General features: G+C 40.6%; 3 protein-coding genes across 4 annotated transcripts; 2 read left to right on the top strand and 1 right to left on the bottom strand.

Moving 5' to 3' along the window:
- The first annotated feature begins 1,538 nt into the window (after window positions 1-1,538).
- On the top strand, window positions 1,539-6,788 carry LOC146495700 (putative histone deacetylase 1-B). Of its 2 annotated transcripts, none has more exons than XM_085144464.1 (14): window positions 1,539-1,693; window positions 2,396-2,508; window positions 2,583-2,700; window positions 2,776-2,850; window positions 2,975-3,113; window positions 3,750-3,891; window positions 3,968-4,060; window positions 4,146-4,254; window positions 4,351-4,491; window positions 4,651-4,759; window positions 5,382-5,512; window positions 5,593-5,745; window positions 5,871-5,922; window positions 6,026-6,788. In XM_085144464.1, the coding sequence occupies exons 1-14, from the start codon at window positions 1,642-1,644 to the stop codon at window positions 6,051-6,053; spliced, it is 1,455 nt and encodes a 484-aa protein (XP_085000590.1). In that variant the 5' UTR covers window positions 1,539-1,641; the 3' UTR covers window positions 6,054-6,788. The 2 variants fall into 2 exon arrangements, with proteins under 2 accessions (XP_085000590.1, XP_085000589.1); XM_085144463.1 differs by having other exon boundaries at window positions 5,593-5,763.
- On the bottom strand, window positions 6,674-14,826 carry tmem54a (transmembrane protein 54a). Its single transcript, XM_085144482.1, has 6 exons — window positions 14,662-14,826; window positions 13,363-13,559; window positions 12,957-13,016; window positions 10,534-10,728; window positions 10,308-10,445; window positions 6,674-7,252 (listed from the first exon to the last, which is right to left on the bottom strand). The coding sequence occupies exons 1-6, from the start codon at window positions 14,693-14,695 to the stop codon at window positions 7,121-7,123; spliced, it is 756 nt and encodes a 251-aa protein (XP_085000608.1). The 5' UTR covers window positions 14,696-14,826; the 3' UTR covers window positions 6,674-7,120.
- A 2,728-nt stretch (window positions 14,827-17,554) lies between these two features.
- zpcx (zona pellucida protein C) lies at window positions 17,555-20,103 on the top strand. Its single transcript, XM_085144455.1, has 9 exons — window positions 17,555-18,013; window positions 18,085-18,197; window positions 18,266-18,339; window positions 18,410-18,581; window positions 18,656-18,761; window positions 18,841-18,917; window positions 18,989-19,065; window positions 19,140-19,938; window positions 20,023-20,103. The coding sequence occupies exons 1-9, from the start codon at window positions 17,603-17,605 to the stop codon at window positions 20,042-20,044; spliced, it is 1,851 nt and encodes a 616-aa protein (XP_085000581.1). The 5' UTR covers window positions 17,555-17,602; the 3' UTR covers window positions 20,045-20,103.
- The last annotated feature ends 355 nt before the right edge of the window (window positions 20,104-20,458 follow it).

The raw sequence follows: 20,458 nt of genomic DNA, 5'->3' as shown, positions 1-20,458 counted from the left end.
TTTTAATTTCAGTAAAAAAAGAGAAGTTGTTCATGAATGTTGTTTGTTACCAGATGACATGTGCATTATTTTAGTTTATCACTGCTGATGTTGCAGTGCGTTACCCTGAAATCACGAGAGCCGTCAAACTATTGCTATTGCTCGAGTACTGTAGGTTTTGGGGTAACTTCTGAGTCTTCCATTGATCTTGGGTTCTTTAAACTTGTACTGCATTTTGTTTTAAAGGCAAATAATATTTTACAATGCTGTATTTATTTTAGGGGCAGCGCTACTTGCTTATTGTAGGATTTTATTTACGTAACACAGACGTTTATATTTGAGAAATGTGCCTCTGATTAAATATGGAGAAAGCAGCTGCATCATTAAAATGCTGTTTACAACAATTTTTTTGTTTTTTCTATATATTTATTATTTATTTTTTATTTTTGTTTTCCATTTAGTTTTCTTTTCCCGAGTGGGTTTGCTTGAGTAGGTTTACTGCTTTTAGTTTAGTTTATACTAATTAAAGCATCAGTTCTAGCTCAGTTTTTCATAATAATAATAATAATATAGGGAGGCTTTCCCCAAGTACTGTAATTTTTTCCCCTAAACGATTCATTTTTGTAAGTTAAATAAAACAAAATCAATCTGAGTTTTAGCTTTGACTTTACTTATAATTAAATATACTAATTGCTTTGTTTTTTGACCAGACAAAAGCCAGCATACCTGTAGTGCTGGTTCCAGTCCTGGATAAATCGAGAGAGTTGTATCAGGAAGAACACAGTAAATTTTTTTGCCAAACCAAAAATTAGATCTTCATACCTTTTCAGTCAGATCCCAGTTTAACAATGACTTCCTTTGGTGCTGTTGGGCAACATGGTGAAGGTGGAAACTGTGCAAAGGTCGGCTGAAGACAAATGAAAAAGAAAAGAGAAGGTGTGTTAGGCAGCAGAGAGAGAATGAAAGGCAGGGCAGAGGTGAGAGTATGGACTCTAAATTTAAAGACTCTGACAGGTAAAGGAGGAGAGCTGCTGGTACGATGGAGAGAAGCAATGGTGATGGAACAGTTGACCCACACAATAAGACAGCAGGCTCTGAGGACTATGAATCATAGTCCATAGTCCATCTTTTTCTATGATAGAAAAAGATGGAAAATGGAGATAGTGATAGTAACAAAAGAGTCAGGTGGTCAAGCTGAAGATTTTCATTGATAGAAAAGATAAGGAATGCCTACATCAGAAGGACAGAGACAAATAGAGGCAAAGTTGGAGAGGTGAGGCTGACAGGATGCTACAGATTGGCTGAGATGGAGGCAGATGATCCACTTTGGCGACCCCTAAAGGGATCTTTATCTTTATTATACTTCTGCTTCTATGTTAATGTTGAGATTTGAATGAAGCAGAATCTCTTCTAACTAAAATAAAAACAATTATGATATTACTGTCTTTAATGAGGCAAACTACAGAAATAATTTCCTTCCTCATCCGCGCTGTGGTTCATGTCGTGGATTCTGTCAGCCTCTCCCTCTGTCGCCCCCTGTGGCGAGACTGTAGCATCACACTCCATTGATTGGCCGTGGCACAAACTCTCCGCCTCTTGTCGCCGTTGTCTCCTGCGGTGTGTGTGCGGCGGCGGTGAAATTCAGCTAAAAACGGACTAAAAATGGCGCTTACTTCTCAAGGAACAAAGAAAAAAGTTTGCTACTACTATGATGGTGAGTACTGGGGTGGCTGCACTCCAAACCGCTGGCGTGTTGATGAATCAAACACGCCTCTCTGCACTAACAAAGGTTACCGTTTCTTTTTTTTAACCTCCTGCTAACCTGGCACTGTTGCTAACGTAGCTAGCTCGAGTCGCAGGCGGCTTTGCAGCATCTGAGCCGCTCACAGTCCCGCTGTGTCCGAGCAGAGCCTTAATGTTCCAATAATATTTGCTCAGACTGTCTAAACACTAGGGTTTCTTTTCAGATGTTGCTTAAATGCGTTTTCTTCCGGACCTTGTTACTTTAACTGGACTAGTTAATGTTACTAGCTAGCAGGCTAACAATGGGTACTTCATTGTTAATACAGTTGGTTAATAGTAGGCTAACACTTGGTTTGGTCGTCTTACTTCCTTCAGATGTCGGTGGTTCTGGTTAAAAAAAACGCTTTTCATCGATATTGACCCACAGTGCACTAAATCCTCCGTGTACGCCACGAGTTTGGACGTTAACAGAGACTCTTTGATCTGCGTGTCTTGGCTGGAGGTCCTTAACAGACCTGCGTGAAGTTACAGCTGGATACCTTCACAACCTTTTCCGCTGCATGGATGTTTCATACGTGCAAACCTCTGTACTTCAGCCCTGCTTCTCCTAACTGAGGTCGTGACCGTAGAGTAAAATAGTAATCCAGTGTGTTTTTATTTGTTCTCATTTCAGGTGATGTTGGAAACTATTATTATGGCCAGGGGCATCCCATGAAGCCCCACCGAATCCGCATGACACACAACCTGTTACTGAACTATGGCCTCTACAGAAAGATGGAAATATACGTATGTGAAAGTTACAGTCTGGATGTGTACGTTTGGTTTTAGTAGTTGTAAGTAATTTGCCCTTTTTGTTGCAGCGTCCACACAAAGCGAGTGGAGAGGAGATGACCAAGTATCACAGTGACGATTACATCAAGTTCCTGCGTTCAATCCGGCCCGATAACATGTCAGAATACAGCAAACAAATGCAGAGATGTAAGAGACTTGCTGTTTAGCTAAAGTCAGTTAAACTGATTGTGCACGTTGACTAATTTTGTGTTTGCTTTACAGTTAATGTGGGGGAGGACTGTCCAGTGTTTGATGGATTATTTGAGTTCTGCCAGCTGTCAGGCGGGGGCTCTGTTGGTGAGTTTTCTTTATTTGAGACTCTCATCAGAGAGGCGTGCAGCATCTTTCACTAATAATGTCAGTAATCTGCTAAATTCAACATAATCTGATTCTCAATTCTCACATCCTCGCGGTCCTCCAGCCGGTGCTGTGAAGTTGAACAAACAGCAGACAGACATTGCTATCAACTGGGCTGGAGGCCTTCATCACGCCAAGAAGTCAGAGGCCTCTGGGTTTTGTTATGTCAATGACATCGTGTTGGCTATCCTGGAGTTACTGAAGTAAGTCAAAAATGCTACAGCAGGGAAAAGGGAAGTAAAAGTCTCTGCATAATTACTTCTCCAAAAGATACAGTTTTAGATGAGTAGATTGAAAACAAAAGTTGAGGAGGTGCCACACTCTTATCAGTGATCAGTGCAAGACAGATGGGTTGGTAGGAACTATAGCACGATAAAAACAACTTTCACACAGCCTTAGATGAAGAATTATAAGTATGCACAAATTGGAAAAGGCAAAATAGCTTGATTGCTCATCAGACTCACTATACTCAGTATAAATCCATCAAAAGTCATACCAGGAGGTGTAAATAAAGGCATGAATGATGACAAAAACACTGTAGAAGTCTCAAGGCCCGCCAAATTCAATCCAAAAGACCAACTTTGGGACGGCAGAAAAAGAAAAGACGACACTGCATACCAAAGCCTCATTCCAGTTGTAAAACATACTGGAAGAAGCATCGTGGTTTGTGGTTTCTTTGGTACCTCACAGCTGATAACAAACTATTCTTTGAAGAAACTGTGTTGTTGCAAGATGAAGGAAGCCACTGACCCAAAGCGCACAAGTGATATAGCCTCAAAAGTAAATGACGATATTTCTGACATTATGTGGATTCCAAGAACTTTTCCTTTTATTTTCAGATACCACCAGAGAGTTCTGTACATAGATATTGACATCCATCACGGAGACGGTGTGGAAGAGGCTTTCTACACCACAGACCGTGTCATGACCGTGTCCTTCCACAAGTATGGAGAGTACTTCCCCGGCACCGGTGACCTCAGGGTAGGTCTTTGATGAATACATTTCAAAATGTCAGTGTGGTAATGCAGCCAGTTGATATTTGCTTTGTTCTCTGTAGGACATCGGAGCTGGAAAGGGCAAATATTACGCTGTGAATTACCCGCTGAGGGATGGGATTGACGATGAGTCCTATGAAGCCATATTTAAGCCTGTGAGTAAAAAAACTATTGGTAACTTTTGCACTTTGACATTTTTGTGCCGAAACATTCGTGATAGTGTTTGTGTTGTTTGTGTAGATCATGGCTAAAGTGATGGAGATGTACCAACCCAGCGCGGTGGTTCTCCAGTGTGGAGCCGATTCGCTGTCTGGAGACAGGCTTGGTTGCTTTAACCTCACCATTAAAGGTTGGCTAACTAAAACAAAAATCCTCTTCTCTTGATCTAAATTGGACTGAGACTCTAAAGAAGGCTTAATGATTGTTTCCGTGTTGTTTGCTTTAGGTCATGCTAAGTGTGTGGAGTATATGAAGAGCTTCAACCTGCCACTGCTTATGCTGGGTGGAGGAGGCTATACTATCCGTAACGTGGCACGCTGCTGGACGTATGAGACTGCCGTGGCCCTCGATACCTCCATCCCAAATGGTGTGTTTAAATGTCTTTGCTGTAATTAAGACACAGGTTGGGTAACATTCTTCTGTGCTGGTCCCACGAACTAGCAGCAAACTTTGGTTTCATAGCACTAAAGGAGGCCAGCAGCCTCCTTAAAGCATTAACATACTTTTAATAAAACTTGCTTCACAGAGCTTCCATACAACGACTACTTTGAGTACTTTGGGCCAGACTTCAAGCTGCACATCAGCCCCTCCAACATGACCAATCAGAACACCAACGACTACCTGGAGAAGATCAAGTAAGCTCATGAAAATAGATTAAATTAGTAATTTTTTAACCTTTTTTGAGCCACGACACATTTTATAGAACAAAAATATCCCGTGGCACCCTGCCAGCAAAACATGTTCCAAAATGACACATTGTAGCCTGAAACAGAACCTAAATCAGCAATTTGGTCTGTTTGCTTACACTCGGTGTGAAACCTGGGCCTGTTCAATTCAATTCAATTTCAATTCAATTTTATTTATATAGCGCCAAATCACAACAAATGTCGCCTCAAGGCGCTTCATAGATACAGAGAAAAGCCCAACAATCATATGACCCCCTATGAGCAGGCACTTTGGCGACAGTGGGAAGGAAAAACTCCCTTTTAACAGGAAGAAACCTCCGGCAGAACCAGGCTCAGGGAGGGGCGGCCATCTGCTGCGACTGGTTGGGGTGAGAGAAGGAAGACAGGATAAAGACATGCTGTGGAAGAGAGACAGAGATTAATAACAGATACGATTCAATACAGAATCGTGTAATCGTGTTAAATGAACACAAAGCTCTTCCTCGACAGCTCTTTAGTTTTTATAGCAGCCTTGCTGGAAAAGATCAGCTCACATATGTTTTGACTGAAAAATCCTCTTTCTCCCCTCCAGGCAGCGCCTGTTTGAGAACTTGCGGATGCTCCCTCATGCCCCTGGTGTCCAGATGCAGGCCATTCCAGAAGATGCAGTGCAGGAGGACAGCGGGGATGAGGAGGAGGAGGATCCCAACAAGCGCGTATCCAGTAAGAACCTTCACACAGACCCCAGTTCAGTTCAAACCGCCAGACGGGAGAGTGTAACATGTTCAAATGTAACCCCTCAGTTCGTTCTCGTGACAAGAGGATAGCCTGTGAGGAGGAGTTCTCTGATTCGGAGGATGAAGGTGAAGGAGGCCGCAGGAATGCTGCCAGCTTCAAGAAGGCCAAGCGAACTAAATCCGAAGGAGAGAAAGAGGGAGAAGAAAAGGAGAAGAAAGGTGAGGGAGAAACAAAAGGTATCTATGCTTTTCATTCTCATCTCACTTATCTCTGTAATATCATGAGCACTTAAATATGATTTTATGGCTCTCGGGGTGGCTGATGCTATTTTTGTTTTTAACAGAAGTCAAAGAAGAGGAGAAGGTGCCAGAGGAGGAGAAAATGGACACATCAAAGTGAGAAAACAGTGCACACACACACATTGACGCTGGTGTCCAGGAGGTGGTTAAGTGGGAATGCTAATAATGTCCTTACTCGCTGTTACTCTGGGTTCTTTAGGCCAAAAGAGGAATCCAAGACACCTTGAGGTCCTCAGCACCCAGAGACGCCAATACAACAGATCAGAACGGAGATTTTGTTTGGATAAGACTGCTGCAGTGGAAGCAAATAAAGGACTTTGACTTTACAATGAGACCTCTCTCCGTGAGAATGGAGTTCTGTGTTTTTCTAGAAAACCTTTTCAACTTTGCTGTTAATGGACTGAAGTGTTGTTTTTGTATACGGTTTCGTTTTTTTATGCTCTTTTACTTGCTTTTCCCCCTCTTGTGACCAACAATGTAAAAATGGCTTCGCACATGTCTGCTTTTATATATCTGATGGATTTAATTTATTTAAATCATGATATTTTGGCTACTTTATTTTAGGTATTTCAGTCCCACTTTTGTCCTGTGCCTTTGAATATGTAGTTGAGCAGCATGCTGGTACCCTAGATCCTTTTCTGTAACGTTGTGTCACTGGTCTTGCCTGCCAAAGTCAGTGAGACGCTTGAACATTCGCAGTTAGCTTTTATGTGGCACATCGTAAGCATATTTTTATATTTTAGGTTCTAGTTTATATCCTTTACAGACACGATGACATCTGTCTGATTTCTGGGGCTCGCGGGTTGTGATATCGATAACGTTTTGTCAGATTGAATCAGACTTAGTGTAAGGCTTAGATTTCACAGGAACTTGAGAGGCAAGACATGTCAGAGATCATCTGTTGTGTGTGTATATATAAATTTGTATTCTGAAAAACATCAGTAAAAGTGTTCAACACAAAAGACGACAGCTTCCAGATGTTATTGAGCAACAAAAGCTTCCGTAGTTTTCAGTTTTGTTTGGAAACGTTTTAATTCTTTGACATAAGAATACAAAAAAATAACCAAGTTAGCTTTTAAGCTACAGGTGGCAGCTCTGTATTTAAGGCATCAGTACATTAAACAAAGATCTAAATATTAAACCAAACCAGTAGCAGTACTGTTTGCTCGTGCATTTTGATATAAAAAGGCTAGCCCTATTGTCGGCTTGTCTTCATACATTAAATGTGTAACACCCCACGCTTTAGCCAGTGCAGCTCAGCACTTTGTAACCTATTCTCTTAGATTCAGCTGCTTCAGAGTGAGTCACTCTGCACCCCAGCAGTGTTGCTGTCCAGCAGGTCATCCTGCTCTGTAGATCCCGCTTCAGCGTCCGTCTCCCTGTATTGCTGTGTCGGCGTTGGTGTGGTTTCAGCAGATCTCCGCATCTGAAATATGAATGATTTCACATGAAGGGGATGGGATAGAATTAATAGCACAGGTTTACTTCATGGTGGTAATAAGATGTCAACTTCTAATCTCTTGATTAGAGCTAGTGCAAAGCTATATATGCAGAAATTGGTTCAAAACACAAGTACGTGTCATGCAACATGCATTGAGACGGGAGTTTGTTTTGTTTTTTAACATGTAGCTAAGATGTTACATCCAAACCGTTTGGTCCACAACTCATTTTTCAATCACATTATTTCATATTTTCCAGAGTGCACAAATGTGTTTTCATTATTTTGGGTAATATCTGGGTTTGAGATAACCCAACAATCACAATTTAAGTTTTAATTGTGACAAGATTTATGTACTAGTCATTGTACTGCTTGGTTTGAAATTGGTCTATATTTAGCTGAAGATCTTGCAGATTATATAAGCTACGGCATATCTGTAGCACCAGTTACCACTAGAGGTGGGAATCACCACACAACTCACGATACGATATTATCACAATACTTAACGCACAATACGATATTATTGCAATTTTTAAAATATTTTGCGATATTCAGATTCTGTACATAAAGGTAAACTTTATCAATATTCATTTTCTCTAATATCAAAGTCTCACACTCAGTCTTTCTCTCGTTTCAGTTTTATTGTTGACAAACTGAACGGTTTGTATTACAGTCTAGTCCAACTTAACTGAACGCAACCATCTGGTACAATTATAGCTATTCTGAACTATGCAGTTTATGAAAACTATGCAGCCCCTTCAGCAACTGAAGAATTTGAAAGTAAATTAAAACAAAATATAATTTTACATGAAATAAAAAAGTTTTAAACTTAATTAAAATAAAACATGTCTTAAATTAAAATAAGTAAACTGTCATGTTTATTGCTGCCATAAAAAAAAGTTAAACTCATTTGGACAGTGAAGGAATGTCAGGATTCTTGCTCAGAAAAAGGATCAACATGCTCTGAAGTTCCAGACTGTTCCAGTCCACGAAAAAATTGTTTGTAACAAAATATCGATTTCTGCTGTCCCTGTATCGATACATTATTAGCAAACAAAATATCACGATACTACATAGTATCGATTTTTTCCCCCACCCCTAGTTACCACTGTCCTCCATTTGTCTGTATTAAACTCAAACACAAATCACGTTGCTACTTATGGATACAATGAAGCCTAGAATACAGGATTTTGGAGTTATCCAGGAAACTTCAGGCTTAACCCTGGGTTTGAACAGGACTTTACAAGTGTTTCATTAGCATTAATATATTATCATGAAACAGGACACTTATTTATACTTGTGGACGCTGTAAGAAATCCACATGCAGCTAATGCCCGAATTATGCTTCAGCGGGAAAACTTCGACATCGGGCAACGCAGCCCACAAAGCTTCTGCTTGGGATGGACAGTTGGAGGGTAGGTTAGGGTTAAGGGAGATTATGTCATAAGTTATGGAGTAGATTTCCTGCTATAGCTTAATTCTGACATTAGGCTGATTTATTCTTTACATTCAGATCGTTACGCTGCACCGATGCTTCAGCTGAAAACTGTGTTACGCACAAATATTAATTTAATGGAAGAACAATTTTAATGCATCAGATTCGGTATTAATTACAGGGCTACGATGACCGATACATTTCTTTCGTAGCTGGCTTTTTTCCTTACTTCAAATAGGTGAGACCTTATTAATATGAACTGGAAAAGTGCTTAAAGTGCCCACGTTCAGTTTTTAATATTGTTCTAGCGCACAGAGACACTCAAAGTCTGCTGCTATTTCTGCATCAACCTCTGTGTTTAACTTCTTCACGTTTTCTTAAAATCATTATGCCATTTTTTCCTAAAATGAATCATCGCTTCCCTTCTTTGCTCTGCTGCCACTCAAAAGTGATCAGTGATGGTAAAAACAGAACCACAGAAGGATAGCTGTACATTAGGGGTGGGGGGAAAAATCGATACTATGTAGTATGGTGATATTTTGTTTGCTAATAATGTATCGATACAGCGACAGCAGAAATCGATATTTTGTTACAAAAAGGTTTTTGTGCTCTGACTTCAGAGCATGTTGATCCTTTTTCTGAGCAAGAATCCTGACATTCCTTCACTGTCCAAATGTGTTTAACTTTTTTTTATGGCAGCAATAAACATGACAGTTTACTTATTTTAATTTAAGACATGTTTTATTTTAATTAAGTTTAAAACTTTTTTATTTAATGTAAAATTATATTTTGTTTTAATTTACTTTCAAATTCTTCAGTTGCTGAAGGGGCTGCATAGTTTTCATAAACTGCATAGTTCAGAATAGCTATAATTGTACCAGATGGTTGATTCAGTTAAGTTGGACTAGACTGTAATACAAACCGTTCAGTTTGTCAACAATCAAACTGAAATGAGAGAAAGACTGAGTGTGAGACTTTGTTATTAGATAAAATGAATATTGATAACGTTTACCTTTATGTACAGAATCTGAATATCGCAAAATATTTTTAAAAATTGCAATAATATCGTATCGTGTGTTAAGTATTGTGAGAATATCGTATCGTGGGATGTATGGTGATTCCCACCTCTAAGATTGGATGGATACTCTAATTCCACCAACGATAGTTATCCAGTCAAACAAGCAAGAGATATTATTCACACTACTGCAAAAGAGAAAGCACAAGTGATAAGAATAGGAAACATGGTCGTTAAAATGATCAAATAAACTATTCTTGTACACAAACTTTCTCTTGCTAGAAAGACCAAGAAGGACGTCCCACAGATGGCGATATGACATCATCAGCATCTTTGCAAATTTTCTTTTCAAAGTATTTTTCAACCAAATCTCGACAACGTGACGTCTGGCTGATGATTATTCAGCATTTGCATGTCTGCCTTTTTAATATATATTTATTACAGAGAGATATCATTGTAAGAATGTCAGGTAGAAAATTATTATCGTTACCATTTTCCTCACAGAAACAAAATCCTGAAATTTGTTACTATAATGTGACCCTAATAAGTAATGTAACGCTAACGCTGCTGACGATGATCTGACTGTAGCTTACCCTGTTCTTCACACGTGGCCTCTTCCTGCATGGGCAGAGGTAGAGGAGTGAAGTGCAGACAGCAAAGCAACGGAAGGAGAACGCCGCTTCCACAACGGACGTAAAGATGAGCGGCAGCCACAGAATGATGGTGGTCGCCTTGATGAAACAAAGTGCAAAACTGATCACCACACAACAGTTCGAATCAGAAGTGGGGTCACTAGATGAATGTTTATATTAAACTTACGTAGATACGGGTGGGATCAAAGGGGCATTCGTTTGTGATGCTAAAGGAGCTAATATTCTGAACGGTTGCGTTGCATTGCGTCAGCAGGGCCTTTCCATTGGACATAATGGCTGTAACCACAGAAAGTAACAAGCTCGCGGTGGAGGCAGACGCCAGGAAACCTGCTATGAAACTGAAGACCAGCAGGACACATATCTGCAAAAACAACACGACGAAAACAGAGTTGGTACAATTCGAATGATCTTGAAAGTCAATACTTGGAATGATCACCTTTAAGTACTATTCAGGAAAAGTTCTCCAGGCTTCTTGAACGACATTCAAAGCTTTGTGGGACTGTGGGGAGGCCAAGCCGTGACTCAAAATGTCCCATTGTGTGCTTTTTGCACTGCCAAAACAGCACTGGGATTATTGTCATGCTAACAAATAAATAAATCACATGAAGCTGTAGCCAATTAGACACATCCCTGATGGAAAGTGTGTGATGGGTGAAAATCTGATAATAGTTTTTAACATTCATAGATCAGTTTTAACCTTCAACACTGACTGAAATGCAGTTCCAGACCGTGACAGAGCCTCCACCGTGTTTTACACATGTTTTACATCTCCATGTAACCCCCTCCTTACCTTTTGCGTACAGACTGACGCCAATTTTAACAGAACATTTTCAATTGCTCCACAAGAACTGTTGCCACTGATTTTCAGTCCAGTCGACATTTTTTGTCCCAGTTTCTGATGAGGCCTCAGTAAACAGTAAATGGATCAACTAAAGTGCCAGACATCTCTGTCTCTGCTCATCTTTCTTAAAGACGTGACTTTCAAATATTGCTAACCTACAGTTTTTTTTCTCATTTATCGTTCATTTGTCCTGTTTCCTTGGATTTCTGAAGGACACACTTCACATCAGGCTAAGATATGCTAAGATCTAAATTTTCAGCCAACAGCACTCTGGGTAAAACTGCTATTTTATGCCTGTCAAACTGTTATTTTTAAACTGCTGCATTTTTCATAGAATCAGTTGAAGAAACTGGAACAAACGATGTGATTTTTGTGACAGGCTACTTGCAACAAAGTTCCTAAAGAAGTGATTTGAAATACGTTCATATAGGTCAGTGTTACGTGGATTAACAAAAAAAATCTCAAAAACAATCATCTGAAAATTTTCAGATACAGATACAAAAAAAGCCAAAAAAAAACAACAACTTTGGACTAGGGATGCAACGATACCAATTTTTTCAAACCGATACGATACCGATACTTGGATCTGAGTACTTGCCGATACAGAGTACAAAAACCGATACTTCTACCACACACACACACACACAGACAAATGCAATTAATTGGAAGACAGGTTTTATTTTATTCCCTGCCGATAAAAAATAAAATCTTAATAAAAATGACCACAAAAAAATTTCAAGTGAAAAATAAGCACTTCTGTTAAATTATTGCAGTCTCCACATTGTAATTTAACAAAATATCACTGAACTATTGGCACTGTCTCGAGCTTTCAGAATAATAAATAAACACTTCTGTTTGGAATAAAATAAATACAAATTAGGTTTGAGAATAAATTAAACTTTTAAATTATTGAAGAGTGTCCATATTGTAATTTTACAAAATATCACTGAACTATTGGCACTGTCCTGAGCTTTCAGAATAATAAATAAACACTTCTGTTTGGAATAAAATAAATACAAATTAGGTTTGAGAATAAATTAAACTTTTAAATTATTGAAGAGTGTCCATATTGTAAACAAACAAACAAAATAATTATTATAAAATAAATAATAAATAAAATAATAATTGGCCCCCTAGTGGTCAATCTAAAAAACTACAACAGAAATGACAAGCCACCCTCTGATTAATGAAATAAGTTGGTATCGGTTCATGGTATCGGTTAACTTTTGCGAGTATGAGTACACACACATTTTACAGTATCGGCCCCGATACCAGTATCGGTATCGGTGCATCCCTACTTTGGACGCCAGCTTTAGAATGACTGGAGAACTATTGCTCAAGAGTCTTGATGCATGCTCAATCATCCAGGTAAGTAAATCTCCAAAAGTTGATTCTGTTCATCTGGACTGAAAACGCTACATCCAGTATTGCTCAAGAGCACTCCTTAGTAGCACAATATAAAGAAGTGTGAGTTGGCTAAAGCCTTCTGAGCTGTAGTGTATGTTGGGAAGTGATAGAAATATTTCTCCATGATAGAAAAGATGACGTTTAGCATGTAGCCGATGGCACAGATTGCACAGTGAAAACACATCCAATGTTTCAAACATGTTTGGAGCTCATGCTTGCATGCAAGTATGTTACGTATTAAATTGTTATCTACACACACACGCATGCACTGAGTCACAAACAAATAGCAGGTTCTAACAGCAGCCAGGAAACAAGAGCCGTTTGGCAAAGTGGATATTTACCAGGATCCTGTTTTTCTTGTTTCTGGATAGGACTATAGCTGTTATTCCACAGATCGCTCCCTAAAGAAAAACCAGAAGTTCAGCAAAAAAGGACGATTACTCAGACAGATGACGCAACATGACTCAAACATGCAGTTTAACATTCAAGTGACTGAGAGGACACTCCAGCTGTATACTGAATGTGCCATTGTGATGGTTTGATCATGTTTCCGATTGTGAATTTGTCTCTGTAAACCTGCTTCTCCTACAGCTTTTCAATGGATTTGTTTGTTTGTTTGTTTAATCCAGGGATTGTGGTCAGGATGAAGCCATTAATGACCCTTAAATATATGTCCTGTAATTTTCTCTTTTTTTCCTAATAATATGCAGTATGTAACAGTACGCAGCTGTCAGTCCTAGCCCTTACCAAAAGACCTGCCACGATAGCGATGATATTGGCGATGGGGTACACCAAATTCTTGACCTGGCGTTGCAGACTGATGTGTCTGAGCACAGTGCCGTGCACCAGTGCTCCAAGAATAAAGTTTACATGGCCCACCAGCACCAGCGCCAACCCCATCTTCATCAAGACTTTGTTGTCCTTGAGGTTGGCACAGCATAGTCCTGAGGGAAGCCAAAACCAAAAATATGTTATTTGGAAATCTTAGCTTAACTTAGCTTTGAACATGATGATCTCTGTCGGGGGGGAAACGGATAAACAGCTACATCATCATTGCATTGTGTGTGCAGCAGTTCATACTTTCTGACAGCTGTGTGCACATCAGCTTGACGCGTGTGCATGCACGTTTATTAAATGTGAACTGAACTGAAATACGATCTCAATGTGAAACACCTTGTGTGAAGTTAGTGCAGACTTTACCGTGGCTCATGAAAAGTTAAAAAGGAAGCGGGGCAGCGGTTAGCACAATCTGAGAACAAGGCAGTAACCACAATTATCCCCAGCCCCCTGCAGAGAGGCCTGAAGATGTCTTCCACTGCATGCAGAAAATACTGCAGCTGTGGTAAGACTGCAGGTCTCAGCAGGCTCACGCTGCACTATTCTGTGTCCCTCGCTTTAAGAGGAAAGAAAAGTGAAGCACACATGTTTAGAGGCCATGTAAGCAAATCCTGAACCAAACAAGACAAAGCTTAGGGTGGGGTGTTCAAACATTTATCAGCACACAGAGGTGGTGCGCTGCTCTCACTCACACGTGGGTGCTGTGGAAATACTTGTTTTCAGTCATAATATTGGCAGTTTGTCCTTTGTTGCCACACATTTTCCCACCGCAGTGTAAAGTAGCAGTAACAGTACTGAATTCCCAGTGTGAATAGATAAAGTATAAGCTAATCCTTTCACCTTTGTTTGGCTCCATACTTTTAAAGGATGCTTAGAGGAGTACAGGCTCCATTCTGTACTATCCTATCCAAACTGTTAGCATCCAATAATTCACAGCTATCCAAAAGATTCACTTTTATATCAAGGAAAGTCTAAAGAAATATCACTGATAGTAAAACCCAACCATACGATGGGTGGATTATTCTTAACTGGTATAAACGGCGAGAAAAACACTAAAATATTAAGTTATAATAGAACAATAACACTGTGGTTTGATTATGTCTCTTCCTCACTGAGCTCCATGTTCAGAAGCACAGACCACGCCTAGAAACTTTAGCACGTACATTCCCCTGCTCGGTACCTGCCAGACTACGTGAAAGGTTAACTCACCTGTGCCCGTCTGTCTGTTTCCTTTGTTTTTCATATTATTGTCGTTTTTGTAAATTCATTCTCGACAGCTTTCTGACTCTACCGTTTTTCGGCGGGTTGTCGGTTTCGTCTAAACGCCGCACATCTGGGAACACACGGGCTCTACCTGAGCGGAAGCTCCGCCCACGATACCTTAAAAAAAACAAAAAACACTCCAGTGTCGGTCGGAGACAATAACAAGTGTTCATATGTTTACAAACAATACAGCTTTATTCACATAGGCGATTATTATAGTTTATTAGATTGTTTTTAGATTTTTTAAAAGTGTCATGATCGTGATCCCATCCATTAACCTCCTTGTCAGGGTCGCAGGGGGGCTGGAGCCTATCCCGGCTGTCTTAGGGGGAGAGGCAGGGTACACTCTGGACAGGTCGCCAGTGTGTCGCAGGGCTAACACAACCATTTCCACTGACCTTCACGCACACCTGTGGGCAATTTAGAGTTAATTAACCCAACCCCACTAACTGCATGTCTTTGGAGGGAGGGAGCCGGAGTACCCGGAGAGAACTCCACACAGAAACACTTCGGCCTGATGGATTCAGGACCTTCTTGCTGTGAGGCAACAGTGCTAATCACCATGTCACCGTGCTTCATGATTGTGTAATTTATTTACCACAACGGCAGGTTTAAGTGGACTCAGACAAACCTTGTCTGCTGATGGGAAATACTCTTATACTTATGAATGCTGTTGACTGTAGCTTACATATTCTCTGCAAAAAGTATAAAACTAAACCTGGATTTAGCCTTCTTATTTTCCCAGAATGAGAATATAGGCCAGTTGTTATTTACAGGACCATGCAAAAGTCTTGAATCACCCCTCATTTCTTTATATTTTGCAAGGAAATTGGAAATTAGTGCAGCTACTTCTTAAAACGTGTAGACTACACACATATACGGAAACAGAGTATATAAGGCACAAGCAGAGTTTGTACAAGTCTAACAAGCCTCAAAGTCACACTTGCTGCTTTTTGTTCTGCCACACCGTTTAAGTAAGTTGAGTTGCGGGTTCCTTTGTGTGTTTTTATATTCAGGTATGCCTTTACTGCATTGTTAGTGCGCTTGGGATCATTGTCATGCTAAAAAAAAAAAGGCCAATCAGATGCTTTCCAGATATCAAAACCTGATGGTGCTTTTCTACATTAATAATCCCATTAATAATAATAATGGATTGGATTTATAGGCACCCAAAGCGCTTTACAATTCCACTATTCATTCACTCTCACATTCACACACTGGTGGAGGCAGCTACGGTTGTAGCCACAGCTGCCCTGGGGCAGACTGACAGAAGCGAGGCTGCCATATCGCGCCATCGGCCCCTCTGGCCCTAACCCAGACGTCACACACAACGCGCTCTGTTTAGACCCAGAGCAACAGTATTGTTTGACTGATGGACCTTAATATAAAGACTTCGGACTTTACGTTTCCCAATTTTTGCTTTAAGTTATTTTGTTATTTGCATAATAATGTAAATAACCTAATAATGATCCTTATTGCTGTTTTAGAGGAGCGCTGCTTCAAAGGATAGTTACAGATTTCTGTCAGAATCTGCAGATTATACAGAACAAATAAAATATTCACGTTTCTCCAACGTTGTCTTCCCAACAGTTTCACTGATATCTACACCGGATGTCCAGGAAGCGTTCGCGATGTCTTCTCCGGCGCTGATAATTGGCGTCTGTCTTGTGTCAGTGACGTAAAAGACGGATTTATGCGACATGACCATCAAACAGCAGTAGTTTTCTAAAACATCAGATATGTATCGGATTCAGTACCACATACGAAAGTGACCCAGATCGGATTTGAAAATATCGGATTTGTGCCGTTCACACTGTCACACCATGATCGGATATGGGTCGCATAGGGTCAGAAAAATCGGATTTGATGCGCTTTCGCCTGCAGTGTGAACGTAGCCTGAGTCAGCTTTTTGACAATGGCTCCACCTAGATGAGGCAGAAGGTGGTGTGCTCCCAGTTTATGTCTTTCTTTAATCATTTATAACCAGTTTCCTCTTTTGTGTGTGAACTCCTTTCATTCCTTGAAAGTATTCCAGAATCATAGTGTGATTTTGTTTTCTGCCATGTGTGCCGACACACATCGAACACATGTAACATGTAAACATGTAAACGAGGTTTGCTCAACACAGAAGAAGAGCCAGAGTTAAATTACATGTCTTTCATCTACTTAATAGAAATATATAATTTTGAATATTTTTGCCTAAGAAAATTCTGTAACATAAATACAAATTTTTTGCTGTTATAGACATTAGATTAACCCAAACTAACCAAGTTTTCACAGCTTTTGGTTTGTTCGGATTGTAGCCGAGGACTGGCCTGCCAGATGACTTAACCTACAAGTTTTCATGTTGTCACCAAGCCCACAAACACCTTACAAAGAGGCATAATTCTTATATCCATATTTTTGTGTTTGGAGTCTCCTAAAACAGTTTTGTATAATTTACAGTTCCAAATAATCCTGACTTATCTTAAACTGGGCCTTGGTGCAGCCCTTCAGCGTCCCTCTGTCTGAAACGAGCTGTTTTTAGCTCGTCTCCATATAAAGCCATCCTGTCTTTATGCCTTCTGGTTAGAATAGTTCTCAAGAACAGGTTTAAACAGCAGCTGGTTGGACCTTCAGTGGAGTGATTTCTAAAACCAAGTTCTGAACAACCACAAATGTGAACAAGATTCACATTTTGCTTCATTTTATTTTTGCATTTTTCACTAATAGCATCTTAGACGTGTCCCGTCCACCTGCCGTGGTGTTAACACTCAATAAAGAATCATTTCCAGTCAGCTTCATTGGCTTGATTGCCAGCACCTGTCTCCACTATCGCTGCACCTTATTAATGACACACTTGTCACGGGAGAATGAGCTGAATTGTTGGTCCTGTTTGGGGCTCGTGATGGGGACTGCGCAGATATCTTTTTGTGTGTTTCTTGGTTGTGTTATTGCTGTTCAGTCTGTTGTGTATCACAATGGCAGATTCACCCAGGATGTTGTGGGAGTTTATGAAAATCGAGTGCCTTTTTCATTTGGAAGAAACTTTGATTTTACTCCGCAGCTCTTCAGCTCCTGGCGATCCTGGACCCCTGCCTTTCACAGGCTAGCTGGACTCTCTCCCTTCCTCAATGTTCCCAGAGTACAGGTGTATTGTGATGCATCTACACTAACTGTGCTGGTTGATAAGAGTGTCAGCGGTCTCAAACTGACTGGAGAGGAAATCCAGCTGGGCAATGGCTGCTTCAGCAATGGAGAGCTTGCAAATGAATTTGTCTTCACTTATGGTTTTGATGAATGTGGAACTACACCTATGGTGAGCATAAAGTTCTCCTGCAGTTCTGCATCTTTTTATGAAGCCTTTACCAAAACTGCACCATCTTACAGGTGGAGGATGACTTGGAGGTGTTCACCAACACCCTGTTCTTGAATCTAAGAAGAATTTCTCCCACCTGGTGGAAAACTCCCTCTGCAGTCCACGTGTTCTGTGTTGCAAAAAGGTATGCTGCTACTTCAATGTCTGCAGCTAGTCACCAACCATGCCTACAGTAGGTCCATGTATTTACAGGTTGAACAAGATGCCAAAGTTTAGCGACACAGCACTTCCTGAAAATGATGACATTAGCATCAAAGCCATGAGTCGTAAGTAATAAAACGCATCCAACGTCAAGTTTTAGTTGCAGCTTGATTTGTAAACAGTTCTTTCCTGCAGCGTCCTGGACGAGCGCAGCAGAGTCAAATATCTACAAAAGAGGCCAGCTTGTCAATCTTCAGGTTTTGGCTAAAACCAGAAAAAATCAAGAGGCTTTCATTCAGTCCTGCTTTGTCTCGGTGTTCCCTGAGCCTCAGGCCAAACCAAGGCAACCAGTCATATTTAACAAAGGGTGAGTTTTCAGTTGGGTGTTTATCTCAACTGTTTTTATGTCTAACCTTCTGATTGCCTGTGATATCACTGCAGGTGCGTAACCCCACTGGGTTCCTCCACTACTATAGTGACGTTTGTGGCCTCCGACAGAGCAGACGCGGTTAATTTTGTTCTGAACACGTCTTATCTCATTTCTGAGGTAAGTCTCTATAAACGGATTGCACTGATGTGCAGCTCTGAATCTTCTCTGAACTGAGTTGTGTACTCTTCTCTACAAGTTGTATATCCACTGTAGCGTGCTGATCTCAGGCCAAGGTGGCTCTAAATCCTGCAACTACAATGTGATTGAATCAAGGTATTAGTATTCACATAATGTATGTGTTTGTTTCTTTTACAAATGTCCTATAAATTAAACTTTCCTTTCAGATGGGAGGAACTAAGTGGTGATTTGGAGGCATGTGAGTGCTGTAGCTCAAGGTGTAAAGGCAAAAACCTTCCTGGTGGTAAGTGCTTTGGTTTTCTGTCTGAAGGTGATGGAAGACAAACTTTATAACAGACTTGCTGCATGTCATTTCAGACGCCAAAGCTGTGGTCAGCACTGGTCCCTTTGTCATTGTGGATGAAGATGGTGAGAGAACTCTGCCTTCAATCGCTGAACAAGAAAGCGCTAACGTCCCAGACTCCATGCAGTCTGCTCTTCCAGATCTTGCTGATGTGATAGTTTCTTCTGTTCCAAGAAGCAAGTTCAATGCTGGCCCAGAGGGTGTAGTGGTTGTGAGTCAGGACCCTGCCACCAGGCTGACGCTCTGGCTACCTGAACAGGTGCCTCCTCAGTCTGACTCGAATGACATTACCAAACTGCATGCTTCAACCACAAATCAAGAACCGAATCCGATCAAAGGTCAAAGTTTCAGTAGTGTTTCTCCGTCAACTATGGTTAACAGATGGAAGAGTCCTCCACACCCAGCTATTCCAGAGGACTTCAAAAGAAAAAGCCGGTCTGGAAGATCTGGCAACTTTGACAGCAAAGAGGAACCGGTTAATTTTTCTTTGCCAGCTGAGATTAGTGTAAAGTACCTTATGCTGGTTGAAAGGCCACATAAAGCAGAATTGGACAACACAGCTGCTGTAGAGGAATCCCAAAGTGAAAAATGGCTGCAGAATGAGATTAAGGACCCAAACCATGATGACCTGCCCCAGATGCTGACAGATGAAATCCCACCAATAACGCGCTCCAAACTCTCCTTCTCCAAAGCTGCTGATGGGTCGCAGACACTGAGTTATGAGGAAGAGGCAGTGGTACACAAGACAAGTCCAGTGGAAAGAAAACAGTTGAAACTAAAGGGGCTGCACTCAACTTTCTTGAGTCTGTTGAGGTGAATGATTTGTTTGCAGTTAGCTGGCAGACTGTTTAATGCATGTGAAGATGGCTGATTTAATTTGTTTGTTTTTTTCCTCAGGAGGATGAAGAATGCAGAATAACTACGGCTTTAAAAGACTTTAAACTTGTACTTGAGATAAATAAAACTGATGTGCACTTATCTGGTCTCATTACTCTTGCTTTTTAAAATAAAAGTTGTATTAGTTTATTTATCCAGGTAAAAATCTCATTTCCAAGAGAAACCTGGCATCATAGCAGCAAAAGTCTGAAATACAAGCTGCATTTTTAAATGACACTGTCGACTAAATAAGGCAGTTCTACTCATTCACAACATTTCTCCACCGGTGCTCAACAGTGCATCACATTATTAGCCTGTTTATGAAACGCCCCATCCTGGCTACAGTGAAAGGCTTTTATTCCCACCCAGATGTCGCTGTAGGGAGCTGGGCGCTGTAGTTGGGACAGTACCATGTGCGCTCTCCCTTTTACGCCGCATGCTCAGTGTTTTTTCTACC

Source organism: Neolamprologus multifasciatus, chromosome 19, assembly GCF_963576455.1.
Source record: "Neolamprologus multifasciatus chromosome 19, fNeoMul1.2, whole genome shotgun sequence".
NCBI lineage: Eukaryota > Metazoa > Chordata > Actinopteri > Cichliformes > Cichlidae > Neolamprologus > Neolamprologus multifasciatus.
This window is presented reverse-complemented; position numbering and strand designations above follow the sequence as displayed.

What these genes read in the sequence shown, in the direction of transcription:
- tmem54a (XM_085144482.1), bottom strand. Translation starts at nt 14,695, where the DNA reads ATGAAAAACAAAGGAAACAGACAGACGGGCACAG. An exon ending in AAACAGACAGACGGGCACAG is followed by an intron (nt 13,560 to 14,661) that starts GTGAGTTAACCT and finishes GGCTTCCCTCAG; the next exon opens with GACTATGCTGTGCCAACCTC. An exon ending in ACAAGAAAAACAGGATCCTG is followed by an intron (nt 10,729 to 12,956) that starts GTAAATATCCAC and finishes TTGTTTTTGCAG; the next exon opens with ATATGTGTCCTGCTGGTCTT.
- LOC146495700 (XM_085144463.1), top strand. Translation starts at nt 1,642, where the DNA reads ATGGCGCTTACTTCTCAAGGAACAAAGAAAAAAGTTTGCTACTACTAT. An exon ending in CTTTAACCTCACCATTAAAG is followed by an intron (nt 4,255 to 4,350) that starts GTTGGCTAACTA and finishes TGTTTGCTTTAG; the next exon opens with GTCATGCTAAGTGTGTGGAG. An exon ending in TCCCAACAAGCGCGTATCCA is followed by an intron (nt 5,513 to 5,592) that starts GTAAGAACCTTC and finishes GTAACCCCTCAG; the next exon opens with TTCGTTCTCGTGACAAGAGG.
- zpcx (XM_085144455.1), top strand. Translation starts at nt 17,603, where the DNA reads ATGGGGACTGCGCAGATATCTTTTTGTGTGTTTCTTGGTTGTGTTATT. An exon ending in TAGCATCAAAGCCATGAGTC is followed by an intron (nt 18,340 to 18,409) that starts GTAAGTAATAAA and finishes TCTTTCCTGCAG; the next exon opens with CGTCCTGGACGAGCGCAGCA. An exon ending in TACAATGTGATTGAATCAAG is followed by an intron (nt 18,918 to 18,988) that starts GTATTAGTATTC and finishes CTTTCCTTTCAG; the next exon opens with ATGGGAGGAACTAAGTGGTG.